At 59.6% G+C, this 13873-nt stretch overlaps 1 protein-coding gene across 1 annotated transcript in view; it reads left to right on the top strand.

Annotated features, from left to right (window-relative positions):
- The window catches only part of LOC144740324 (phosphatidylinositol 4,5-bisphosphate 3-kinase catalytic subunit alpha isoform-like), a 13328-nt gene extending 3434 nt beyond the window's left edge, over positions 1-9894 (top strand). The window contains exons 3-6 of the mRNA XM_078623196.1: positions 487-638; positions 2329-2454; positions 7944-8296; positions 8461-9894. Of these exons, the coding sequence (XP_078479322.1) occupies positions 487-638; positions 2329-2454; positions 7944-8274 (609 nt within the window). The 3' untranslated portion in view covers positions 8275-8296; positions 8461-9894. The remainder of the gene's footprint in view (positions 1-486; positions 639-2328; positions 2455-7943; positions 8297-8460) is intronic.
- The last annotated feature ends 3979 nt before the right edge of the window (positions 9895-13873 follow it).

Here is a 13873-nt window from a genome sequence, read left to right as displayed (position 1 = left end):
GGTGGTAGGGGGGTGGTGGGGCGGGGGGTGGTGGTGGTGGTGGGGGGGGGTGGTGGGGGGGGGTGGTGGTGGGGGGGGGGTGGTGGTGGGGGGGGGGTGGTGGGGGTGAGGGTGGTGGGGTGGGGGTGAGGGTGGGGTGGTGGTGTTGGTGGTGGTGGGGGAGGGTGGTGGTGGGGGGGATGGTAGTGGTGGTGGCGGTGGTGGTGGTGGTGGTAGGGGTGGTGAGGGTGGTGGTGGTGGGGGGGGTGGTGGCGGTAGTGGTGGTGTTGGTAGTGGTGGTGGTGGTGGCGGTGGTGGTGGTGGTGGGTGGTAGTGGTGGGTAGTGGTAGTAGTGGTGAGGGTGGGGGTTTTGTTAGTGCCCTCCACAGAAGCACGCACGTAAAGCGTCACTCTCCCCCCCCTGCCCCCCCCCTGCCCCTGCCCCCCCCCCCCTGCCCCCCCCCGCCCCCCTGCCCCCCCCCTGCCCCCCCCCTGCCCCTCCCCCAGCTGTTCCACATCGACTTTGGCCACTTCCTGGACCACAAGAAGAAGAAGTTTGGCTACAAGCGTGAGCGCGTGCCCTTCGTGCTCACGCAGGACTTCCTGCTCGTCATCAGCAAGGGCGCCGCAGACTACACCAAGACGGACGACTTCGTGCGGTGCGGAGGAACTCGCTCGCTCACCAGCTCGCTCACCAGCTCGCTCACCAGCTCACTCATTCACTCACCAGCTCACTCGCTCCGCTCACCAGCTCACTCACCAGCTCACTCGGTCGCTCACCAGCTCACTCATTCACTCACCAGCTCACTCGCTCGCTCACCAGCTCACTCATTCACTCACCAGCTCACTCGCTCACTCACCAGCTCACTCATTCACTCACCAGCTCACTCGCTCGCTCACCAGCTCACTCACCAGCTCGCTCGCTCACCAGCTCGCTCACCTCGCTCACTCGCTTGCCCACAGCTCGCTCACCAGCTCGCTCACCAGGTCACTCATTCACTCACCAGCTCACTCGCTCGCTCACCAGCTCACTCACCAGCTCACTCGCTAGCTCACCAGCTCACTCATTCACTCACCAGCTCACTCGCTCACTCACCAGCTCACTCATTCACTCACCAGCTCACTCGCTCACCTCGCTCGCTCACCAGCTCACTCACCAGCTCACTCACCAGCTCGCTCGCTCACCAGCTTGCTCACTCGCTCACTCGCTTGCCCACAGCTCGCTCACCAGCTCGCTCACCAGCTCGCTCACTCACTCACCAGCTCACTCGCTCACTCGCTCACTCACCAGCTCGCTCACCAGCTCACTCACCAGCTCGCCAGCTCACTCGCTCACTCACTCACCAGCTCACCAGCTCGCTCACATCGCTCACCCTCGCTTGCCCACAGCTCGCTCACCAGCTCGCTCACCAGCTCGCTCACTCACTCACCAGCTCACTCACTCACTCGCTCACACTCACCAGCTCGCTCACCAGCTCGCTCACCAGCTCACTCACCAGATCGCCAGCTCACTCGCTCACTTCACCAGCTCACCAGCTCGCTCACCGGCTCACTCACCAGCTCGCCAACTCACTCACTCACCAGCTCACCAGCTCACTCACCGGCTCACTCACCAGCTCACTCACCAGCTCACTCACCAGCTCACTCACCAGCTCGCTCGCTCACCAGCTCGCTTGCTCACCAGCTCACTCACCAGCTCACTCACTCACCAGCTCACTCACTCACCAGTTCACTCACTCACTCACCAGCTCACTCACTCACCAGCTCACTCACTCACTCACCAGCTCACTCACTCACTCACCAGCTCACTCACTCACTCACCAGCTCTCTCACTCACTCACCAGCTCACTCACTCACTCACCAGCTCACTCACCAGCTCACTCACCAGCTCACTCACCAGCTCACTCACTCACCAGCTCACTCACCAGCTCACTCACTCACTCACCAGCTCACTCACTCACCAGCTCACTCACTCACCAGCTCACTCACCAGCTCACTCACTCACCAGCTCGCTCACCAGCTCACTCACCAGCTCGCTCACCAGCTCACTCACCAGCTCACCAGCTCACTCACCAGCTCGCTCACCAGCTCACTCCCCAGCTCGCTCACCAGCTCGCTCACCAGCTCACTCACTCACCAGCTCGCTCACCAGCTCGCTCACCAGCTCACTCACTCACCACCTCACTCACTCACCAGCTCACTCACTCACCAGCTCACTCACTCACCTCACCAGCTCACCGTTCAATCGCTCGGTCACTCACTCAGCCACCCACTCGGTCACTCACTCACCACCCTCTCTCTCACTCACCACCCTCTCCCCACCCCCCCCCTCTCACCTCCTCACCGCAGCTTCCAGGAGATGTGCTACAAGGCCTACCTGGCCATCAGGCAGCACGCAAACCTCTTCATCAACTCCTCACCACCCTCTCTCTCTCACTCACTCACCAGCTCACTCACCAGCTCACTCACCAGCTCGCTCACCAGCTCACTCACTCACCACCCTCTCCCCACCCCCCCCCCCCCTCTCACCTCCTCACCGCAGCTTCCAGGAGATGTGCTACAAGGCCTACCTGGCCATCAGGCAGCACGCAAACCTCTTCATCAACTCCTCACCACCCTCTCTCTCTCTCTCACTCACGCTCTCACTCACCACCCTCTCTCTCTCACTCACCACCCTCTCTCTCTCACTCACCACCCTCTCCCCACCCGCTCTCACCCCCCTCTCACTCGCTCACCCCACTCACCAGCTCACTCACTCACTCACCAGCTCACTCACTCACTCACCAGCTCACTCACTCACGAGCTCACTCACCAGCTCGCTCACCAGCTCGCTCACCACCCTCTCACCACCCTCTCCCCACCCTCTCTCACCCCCCCCCCCCCTCTCACCTCCTCACCGCAGCTTCCAGGAGATGTGCTACAAGGCCTACCTGGCCATCAGGCAGCACGCAAACCTCTTCATCAACTCCTCACCACCCTCTCTCTCTCTCTCACTCACTCTCTCACTCACCACCCTCTCCCCACCCTCTCTCACCCCCCTCTCACTCGCTCACCCCACTCACCAGCTCACTCACCAGCTCGCTCACTCACCAGCTCGCTCACCAGCTCGCTCACTCACCAGCTCACTCACCAGCTCACTCACCACCCTCTCCCCACCCCCCCCCCCCTCTCACCTCCTCACCGCAGCTTCCAGGAGATGTGCTACAAGGCCTACCTGGCCATCAGGCAGCACGCAAACCTCTTCATCAACTCCTCACCACCCTCTCTCACCCCCCTCTCACTCGCTCACCCCACTCACCAGCTCACTCACTCACTCACCAGCTCACTCACTCACTCACCAGCTCACTCACTCACTCACCAGCTCACTCACTCACCAGCTCACTCACTCACCAGCTCACTCACCAGCTCGCTCACCAGCTCGCTCACCACCCTCTCACCACCCTCTCCCCACCCTCTCTCACCCCCCCCCCCTCTCACCTCCTCACCGCAGCTTCCAGGAGATGTGCTACAAGGCCTACCTGGCCATCAGGCAGCACGCAAACCTCTTCATCAACTCCTCACCACCCTCTCTCTCTCTCTCACGCTCTCACTCACCACCCTCTCTCTCTCACTCACCACCCTCTCCCCACCCCGCTCTCACCCCCCCTCTCACTCGCTCACCCACTCACCCAGCTCACTCACTCACTCACCAGCTCACTCACTCACCAGCTCGCTCACCAGCTCAATCACCAGCTCACTCACCAGCTCACTCACCAGCTCGCTCACCAGCTCACTCACTCACCACCCTCTCCCCACCCCCCCCTCTCACCTCCTCACCGCAGCTTCCAGGAGATGTGCTACAAGGCCTACCTGGCCATCAGGCAGCACGCAAACCTCTTCATCAACTCCTCACCCCCCCTCTCACTCGCTCATCCACTCACCAGCTCACTCACTCACCAGCTCACTCACCACCCTCTCCCCACCCCCCCCCCCTCTCACCTCCTCACCGCAGCTTCCAGGAGATGTGCTACAAGGCCTACCTGGCCATCAGGCAGCACGCAAACCTCTTCATCAACTCCTCACCACCCTCTCTCTCTCTCTCACTCACTCTCTCACTCACCACCCTCTCCCCACCCTCTCTCACCCCCCTCTCACTCGCTCACCACCACCACTCACCAGCTCACTCACCAGCTCGCTCACTCACCAGCTCGCTCACCAGCTCGCTCACTCACCAGCTCACTCACCAGCTCACTCACCACCCTCTCCCCCCCCCCCCCCCCCCCTCTCACCTCCTCACCGCAGCTTCCAGGAGATGTGCTACAAGGCCTACCTGGCCATCAGGCAGCACGCAAACCTCTTCATCAACTCCTCACCCCCCTCTCACTCGCTCATCCCACTCACCAGCTCACCCACTCACCAGCTCACTCACTCACTCACCAGCTCACTCACTCACCAGCTCGCTCACCAGCTCAATCACCAGCTCACTCACCAGCTCACTCACCAGCTCGCTCACCAGCTCACTCACTCACCAGCTCGCTCACCAGCTCAATCACCAGCTCGCTCACCAGCTCGCTCACCACCCTCTCCCCACCCCCCCCCCCCCCCCCCTCTCACCTCCTCACCGCAGCTTCCAGGAGATGTGCTACAAGGCCTACCTGGCCATCAGGCAGCACGCAAACCTCTTCATCAACTCCTCACCACCCCTCTCACTCGCTCATCCACTCACCAGCTCACTCACTCACCAGCTCACTCACCCACTCACCAGCTCACTCACTCACCAGCTCGCTCACCAGCTCAATCACCAGCTCACTCACCAGCTCACTCACCAGCTCGCTCACCACCCTCTCCCCACCCTCTCTCACCCCCCCCCCCCCCCTCTCACCTCCTCACCGCAGCTTCCAGGAGATGTGCTACAAGGCCTACCTGGCCATCAGGCAGCACGCAAACCTCTTCATCAACTCCTCACCCCCCTCTCACTCGCTCATCCACTCACCAGCTCACTCACTCACCACCCTCTCCCCACCCCCACCCCCCCCCCCCCCCCTCTCACCTCCTCACCGCAGCTTCCAGGAGATGTGCTACAAGGCCTACCTGGCCATCAGGCAGCACGCAAACCTCTTCATCAACTCCTCACCACCCTCTCACCTCGCTCATCCACTCACCAGCTCACTCACTCACCAGCTCACTCACTCACCAGCTCACTCACTCACCAGCTCACTCACCAGCTCAATCACCAGCTCACTCACCAGCTCACTCACCAGCTCGCTCACCAGCTCACTCACTCACCACCCTCTCCCCACCCCCCCCCCCTCTCACCTCCTCACCGCAGCTTCCAGGAGATGTGCTACAAGGCCTACCTGGCCATCAGGCAGCACGCAAACCTCTTCATCAACTCCTCACTACCCTCTCTCTCTCTCACTCACCAGCTCACTCACCAGCTCACTCACCAGCTCGCTCACCAGCTCACTCACTCACCACCCTCTCCCCACCCCCCCCCCCCCCTCTCACCTCCTCACCGCAGCTTCCAGGAGATGTGCTACAAGGCCTACCTGGCCATCAGGCAGCACGCAAACCTCTTCATCAACTCCTCACCCCCCTCTCACTCGCTCACCCTCTCACTCGCTCATCCACTCACCAGCTCACTCACTCACCACCCTCTCCCCACCCCCCCCCCCCTCCCCCTCACCTCCTCACCGCAGCTTCCAGGAGATGTGCTACAAGGCCTACCTGGCCATCAGGCAGCACGCAAACCTCTTCATCAACTCCTCACCCCCCCTCTCACTCGCTCATCCACTCACCAGCTCACTCACTCACCAGCTCACTCACTCACCAGCTCACCTCACTCACTCACCAGCTCAATCACCAGCTCACTCACCAGCTCACTCACCAGCTCGCTCACCAGCTCACTCACTCACCACCCTCTCCCCCACCCCCCCCCCCCCTCTCACCTCCTCACCGCAGCTTCCAGGAGATGTGCTACAAGGCCTACCTGGCCATCAGGCAGCACGCAAACCTCTTCATCAACTCCTCACCACCCTCTCTCTCTCACTCACTCACCAGCTCACTCACCAGCTCACTCACCAGCTCGCTCACCAGCTCACTCACTCAACCACCACCCTCTCCCCACCCCCCCCCCTCTCACCTCCTCACCGCAGCTTCCAGGAGATGTGCTACAAGGCCTACCTGGCCATCAGGCAGCACGCAAACCTCTTCATCAACTCCTCACCACCCTCTCTCTCTCACTCACTCACCAGCTCACTCACCAGCTCACTCACCAGCTCGCTCACCAGCTCACTCACTCACCACCCTCTCCCCACCCCCCCCCCCCCCCCTCTCACCTCCTCACCGCAGCTTCCAGGAGATGTGCTACAAGGCCTACCTGGCCATCAGGCAGCACGCAAACCTCTTCATCAACTCCTCACTACCCTCTCTCTCTCACTCACTCACCAGCTCACTCACCAGCTCACTCACCAGCTCGCTCACCAGCTCACTCACTCACCACCCTATCCCCACCCCCCCCCCCCCCCCTCTCACCTCCTCACCGCAGCTTCCAGGAGATGTGCTACAAGGCCTACCTGGCCATCAGGCAGCACGCAAACCTCTTCATCAACTCCTCACCCCCCTCTCACTCGCTCATCCACTCACCAGCTCACTCACTCACCAGCTCACTCACTCACCAGCTCACTCACTCACCAGCTCACTCACCACCCTCTCCCCACCCCCCCCCCCCCTCTCACCTCCTCACCGCAGCTTCCAGGAGATGTGCTACAAGGCCTACCTGGCCATCAGGCAGCACGCAAACCTCTTCATCAACTCCTCACCCCCCTCTCTCTCTCACTCACTCACCAGCTCACTCACCAGCTCACTCACCAGCTCGCTCACCAGCTCACTCACTCACCACCCTCTCCCCACCCCCCCCCCCCCTCTCACCTCCTCACCGCAGCTTCCAGGAGATGTGCTACAAGGCCTACCTGGCCATCAGGCAGCACGCAAACCTCTTCATCAACTCCTCACCCCCCTCTCACTCGCTCATCCACTCACCAGCTCACTCACTCACCAGCTCACTCACTCACCAGCTCACTCACTCACCAGCTCACTCACTCACTCACTCACTCACCAGCTCACCGTTCAATCGCTCGGTCACTCACTCAGCCACCCACTCGGTCACTCACTCACCACCCTCTCTCTCACTCACCACCCTCTCCCCACCCCCCCCCCCTCTCACCTCCTCACCGCAGCTTCCAGGAGATGTGCTACAAGGCCTACCTGGCCATCAGGCAGCACGCAAACCTCTTCATCAACTCCTCACCCCCCTCTCACTCGCTCATCCACTCACCAGCTCACTCACTCACCACCCTCTCCCCACCCCCCCCCCCTCTCACCTCCTCACCGCAGCTTCCAGGAGATGTGCTACAAGGCCTACCTGGCCATCAGGCAGCACGCAAACCTCTTCATCAACTCCTCACCACCCTCTCTCTCTCTCTCTCACTCACTCTCTCACTCACCACCCTCTCTCTCTCACTCACCACCCTCTCCCCACCCTCTCTCACCCCCCTCTCACTCGCTCACCCACTCACCAGCTCACTCACTCACCACCCTCTCCCCACCCCCCCCCCCCTCTCACCCCCTCACCGCAGCTTCCAGGAGATGTGCTACAAGGCCTACCTGGCCATCAGGCAGCACGCAAACCTCTTCATCAACTCCTCACCACCCTCTCTCTCTCTCTCTCTCTCACTCACTCTCTCACTCACCACCCTCTCTCTCTCACTCACCACCCTCTCCCCACCCTCTCTCACCCCCCTCTCACTCGCTCACCCACTCACCAGCTCACTCACTCACCACCCTCTCCCCACCCCCCCCCCCCCTCTCACCTCCTCACCGCAGCTTCCAGGAGATGTGCTACAAGGCCTACCTGGCCATCAGGCAGCACGCAAACCTCTTCATCAACTCCTCACCCCCCTCTCACTCGCTCATCCACTCACCAGCTCACTCACTCACCAGCTCACTCACCACCCTCTCCCCACCCCCCCCCCCCTCTCACCTCCTCACCGCAGCTTCCAGGAGATGTGCTACAAGGCCTACCTGGCCATCAGGCAGCACGCAAACCTCTTCATCAACCTGCTCTCCATGATGCTGGGCTCGGGGATGCCCGAGTTGCAGAGCTTCGACGACATCGCGTACCTGCGCAAGACGCTGGCGCTCGACAAGACGGAGCAGGAAGCACTGGAGTACTTCATGAAGCAGATGAACGACGCTCACCACGGCGGGTGGACCACCAAGGTGGACTGGATTTTCCACACCATTCGGCACATCTGAGGTGGTGGAGTTGGTGGTGGAGGTGATGGACATTGGAGCGCCAAGGTGGACTGGATCTTCCAAAATATCAACCACATCTGAGGGTGGTGGAGGTGGTGGTGGAGGTGGTGGTGGAGGTGATGGACATTGGAGCGCCAAGGTGGACTGGATCTTCCAAAATATCAACCACATCTGAGGGTGGTGGAGGTGGTGGAGGTGGTGGTGGAGGTGATGGACATTGGAGCGCCAAGGTGGACTGGATCTTCCAAAATATCAACCACATCTGAGGGTGGTGGAGGTGGTGGTGGAGGTGGTGGTGGAGGTGATAGACATTGGAGCGCCAAGGTGGACTGGATCTTCCAAAATATCAACCACATCTGAGGGTGGTGGAGGTGGTGGAGGTGGTGGTGGAGGTGATGGACATTGGAGCGCCAAGGTGGACTGGATCTTCCAAAATATCAACCACATCTGAGGGTGGTGGAGGTGGTGGAGGTGGTGGTGGAGGTGATGGACATTGGAGCGCCAAGGTGGACTGGATCTTCCAAAATATCAACCACATCTGAGGGTGGTGGAGGTGGTGGAGGTGGTGGTGGAGGTGATGGACATTGGAGCGTCAAGGTGGACTGGATTTTCCACACCATTCGGCACATCTGAGGTGGTGGAGGTGGTGGTGGTGGAGGTGGTGGAGGTGGTGGTGGAGGTGATGGACATTGGACCGCCAAGGTGGACTGGATCTTCCACAATATCAACCCAATCTGAGGTGGTGGAGGTGGTGGTGGTGGTGGAGGTGGTGGTGGTGGTGGAGTTGATGGAGATGATGGATGGGGTGATGGACATTGGAGCGCCAAGGTGGATTAGATTTTCCACAACATCCACCACATCTGAGGTGGTGGAGATGGTGGAGGTGGTGGAGGTGGTGGTGGTGGAGGTGGTGGTGGTGGAGGTGGTGGTGGTGGAGGTGGTGGTGGTGGAGGTGGAGTGATGAACATTGGAGCGCCAAGGTGGACTGGATTTTCCACACCATTCGGCACATCTGAGGTGGTGGAGGTGGTGGTGGTGGAGGTGGTGGAGATGGTGGAGATGGTGGAGGTGGTGGAGGTGGTGGTGGTGGTGGTGGAGATGATGGTGATGATGGTGATGATGGTGATGATGATCATGGTGATGATCAAGGTGATGGTGGTGATGATCAAGGTGATGATCATGGTGATGATCAAGGTGATGATCAAGGTGATGATCATGGTGATGATCAAGGTGATGATCAAGGTGATGATCATGGTGATGATCAAGGTGATGATCAAGGTGATGATGGTGATGATGATCATGGTGATGATCATGGTGATGATCATGGTGATGATCAAGGTGATGATGGTGATGATGATCATGGTGATGATCAAGGTGATGATGGTGATGATGATCAAGGTGATGATCAAGGTCATGATCATGGTGATGATGGTGATGGTGATGATGATGGTGATGATGGTGATGACGATGACGCTGATGAGGATGATGCTGAGGATGATGATGAGGATGATGCTGACGATGATGACGATGAAGCTGACGACGATGATGATGCTGAGGATGATGATGATGATGCTGACGACGATGATGCTTAAGATGCTTAAGATGCTGATGACGATGATGATGATAACGATGACGATGATGGTGATGCTGACGGTGGGGCGAAGGTGCCGACGCCACCCCCGATGGATTTAGCAAATCCGGACGAGCGCACGCTACCCCCCCCCCCCGTCCCAGTAGAGTGGGTGAGTGAGTGGGTGGGTGAGTGGGTGGGTGAGTGAGTGGGTGGGTGGGTGAGTGGGTGGGTGAGTGGGTGAGTGGGTGGGTGAGTGGGTGAGTGGGTGGGTGAGTGGGTGAGTGGGTGGGTGGGTGGGTGAGTGGGTGGGTGGGTGAGTGGGTGGGTGGGTGAGTGGGTGGGTGGGTGAGTGGGTGGGTGGGTGGGTGGGTGGGTGAGTGGGTGGGTGAGTGGGTGAGTGAGTGGGTGAGTGAGTGGGTGGGTGAGTGGGTGGGTGAGTGGGTGGGTGAGTGGGTGGGTGAGTGGGTGGGTGAGTGGGTGGGTGAGTGGGTGGGTGAGTGGGTGAGTGGGTGGGTGAGTGGGTGAGTGGGTGGGTGAGTGGGTGGGTGAGTGGGTGGGTGAGTGAGTGGGTGGGTGGGTGAGTGGGTGGGTGAGTGGGTGGGTGAGTGGGTGGGTGAGTGGGTGAGTGGGTGGGTGGGTGGGTGAGTGGGTGGGTGGGTGGGTGGGTGGGTGAGTGGGTGGGTGGGTGAGTGGGTGGGTGAGTGGGTGGGTGGGTGGGTGAGTGGGTGGGTGGGTGAGTGGGTGAGTGAGTGGGTGGGTGAGTGGGTGGGTGAGTGGGTGGGTGAGTGGGTGGGTGAGTGAGTGGGTGGGTGAGTGGGTGGGTGAGTGGGTGAGTGGGTGAGTGGGTGGGTGAGTGGGTGAGTGGGTGGGTGAGTGGGTGAGTGGGTGGGTGAGTGAGTGGGTGGGTGGGTGGGTGAGTGAGTGGGTGGGTGAGTGGGTGAGTGGGTGGGTGAGTGGGTGGGTGAGTGGGTGGGTGAGTGAGTGGGTGGGTGGGTGGGTGAGTGGGTGAGTGGGTGAGTGGGTGGGTCGGTGAGTGAGTGGGTGGGTCGGTGAGTGAGTGGGTGAGTGGGTGGGTGAGTGGGTGGGTGAGTGGGTGGGTGAGTGGGTGAGTGGGTCGGTGAGTGAGTGGGTGGGTGGGTGGGTGAGTGGGTGGGTGGGTCGGTGAGTGGGTGGGTGAGTGGGTGAGTGGGTCGGTGAGTGGGTGGGTGGGTGAGTGGGTGGGTGAGTGGGTGGGTGGGTGGGTGAGTGGGTCGGTGAGTGAGTGGGTGGGTGAGTGGGTGGGTGGGTGAGTGGGTGAGTGGGTCGGTGAGTGGGTGGGTGGGTGAGTGGGTGGGTGAGTGGGTGAGTGGGTCGGTGAGTGAGTGGGTGGGTGAGTGGGTGGGTGGGTGAGTGGGTGGGTGAGTGGGTCGGTGAGTGAGTGGGTGGGTGGGTGAGTGACTGAGTGGGTGGGGTGAGTGACTGAGTGGGTGGGTGAGTGGGTGACTGAGTGAGTGAGTGATTGAGTGAGTGGGTGGGTGGGTGGATGAGTGGGTGGGTGGATGAGTGAGTGGGTGGATGAGTGGGTGAGTGACTGAGTGGGTGGGTGACTGAGTGGGTGACTGAGTGGGTGAGTGATTGAGTGAGTGGGTGGGTGGGTGGATGAGTGGGTGGGTGGATGAGTGAGTGGGTGGATGAGTGGGTGAGTGACTGAGTGGGTGGGTGACTGAGTGGGTGACTGAGTGGGTGACTGAGTGGGTGGGTGACTGACTGGGTGAGTGAGTGGAGACCTCAAGTCACGAATCACGTGGGGCGATTGACCTCCGTTCACCTCCATCCACCCTCGCCGCCGAGTCAACCTCCAGAGACGTAGCCGCTGAGTCGACCCGGAAGGTGGACAACCGCATCGACCCCGAGCGCCAGATCCTGGTGGACTGTCCAACAACTCCGATGATGGAATATCCACTGACTCTGATGGTGAACAATCTACTGACTCTGATGGTGGACAATCTGACTGATGGTGGACAATCTACCGACTCTGATGGTGGACAATCTCCTGACGTGCCGGCCTTCATAGGTGCTCGCTAGCAGCACTTGCCCCTTACAGTCTGTTACAGGCCACACGGGGGGTCTTTGTTGTTGGTGTTGGTGGTGTTGGTGGTGTTGTTGGTGGTGGTGTTGTTGGTGGTGGTGTTGTTGGTGGTGGTGTTGTTGGTGGTGGTGTTGTTGGTGGTGGTGTTGTTGGTGGTGGTGTTGGTGGTGGTGGTGTTGGTGGTGGTGGTGTTGGTGGTGGTGTTGTTGGTGGTGGTGTTGTTGGTGGTGGTGTTGTTGGTGGTGGTGTTGTTGGTGGTGGTGTTGTTGGTGGTGGTGTTGGTGGTGGTGGTGTTGTTGGTGGTGGTGTTGTTGGTGGTGGTGTTGGTGGTGGTGGTGTTGGTGGTGGTGGTGTTGTTGGTGGTGGTGTTGTTGGTGGTGGTGTTGGTGGTGGTGTTGGTGGTGCTACTCGCTAGCAGCACTTGCCCCTACAGTCTGTTAGAGGCTACACGGGGGGTCTTTGTCTCTGTTGTTGTTGTTGGTGGTGGCGTTGGTGACGTTGTACAAAGTTTTTGAAGCGAGAGAGACACACAGAGACACAGACACACAGAGACACACAGTGACACAGACACACAGAGACACAGAGAGAGACACAGACAGAGAGACAGATGGACAGACACACAGACACAGAGACAGACAGACACACAGAGACAGAGAGACACACAGACAGAGACAGACAGAGACAGACACACAGAGAGACAGACACAGACAGACATACACACAGAGACACACAGAGACACAGACAGAGACACACAGAGACAGACAGACACAGAGACACAGACAGACACACAGAGACAGACAGACACACAGACACAGAGAGACACACAGAGACACAGAGACAGACGGACAGAGGCAGGTTGTTTCCTGGCTGCCGATTGGCTGGACGAATCCACTCGAGTCGTCCCACCCCCCACCACCTCCCACCCCCCCCACCACCTCCCCCCACCACCCCCCCCACCACCTCCCCCCACCACCCCCCCTACACCCCCCCCACCACTTCCCCCACGTGGTTTACCACCCTTTTGTACGAACCGCGGTGCGCGCAGCTGTTACATTGAATTGTATTAATAATGATGATGATGATGTTATACATGATAACACCACTACTACTACTACCACTACGACTACTGCGACTCGGTCTGCTAGGTGGTGATGGTGGTGATGGTCGTGGTGATGGTGAGAGGGTGGTGATGGTGATGATGAGAGGGTGATGATGATGATGTTATACATAATAACACCACTACTACCACTACGACTACTGCTGCTGTGACTCGGTCTGCTAGGTGGTGATGGTGGTGGTGAGAGGGTGGTGATGGTGATGATGAGAGGGTGATGATGATGATGTTATACATGATAACACCACTACTACTACTACCACTACGGCTACTGCGACTCGGTCTGCTAGGTGGTGATGGTGGTGATGGTCGTGGTGATGGTGAGAGGGTGGTGGTGATGGTGAGAGGGTGGTGATGGTGATGATGATGTTATACATAATAACACCACTACTACTACTACCACTACGGCTACTGCGACTCGGTCTGCTAGGTGGTGATGGTGGTGATGGTCGTGGTGGTGGCGAGAGGGTGGTGGTGGTGATGGTGAGAGGGTGGTGATGGTGATGATGATGTTATACATAATAACACCACTACTACTACTACCACTACGACTACTGCGACTCGGTCTGCTAGGTGGTGATGGTGGTGATGGTCGTGGTGGTGGCGAGAGGGTGGTGGTGGTGATGGTGAGAGGGTGGTGATGGTGATGATGATGTTATACATGATAACACCACTACTACTACTACCACTACGACTACTGCGACTCGGTCTGCTAGGTGGTGATGGTCGTGGTGGTGGTGAGAGGGTGGTGGTGGTGATGGTGAGAGGGTGGTGATGGTGATGGTGAGAGGGTGGTGGTGGTGATGGTGGTGATGATGAGAGTGATGATGATGTTATACATGAT

The sequence above is a fragment of the Lampetra planeri genome, unplaced genomic scaffold, assembly GCF_965212315.1.
Source record: "Lampetra planeri unplaced genomic scaffold, kcLamPlan1.2.h2 scaffold_2052, whole genome shotgun sequence".
Classification (NCBI taxonomy): Eukaryota; Metazoa; Chordata; class Hyperoartia; order Petromyzontiformes; family Petromyzontidae; genus Lampetra; species Lampetra planeri.
The sequence above is the reverse complement of the archived record's forward strand: the minus strand, read 5'-3'. Positions and strand labels throughout refer to the sequence as shown.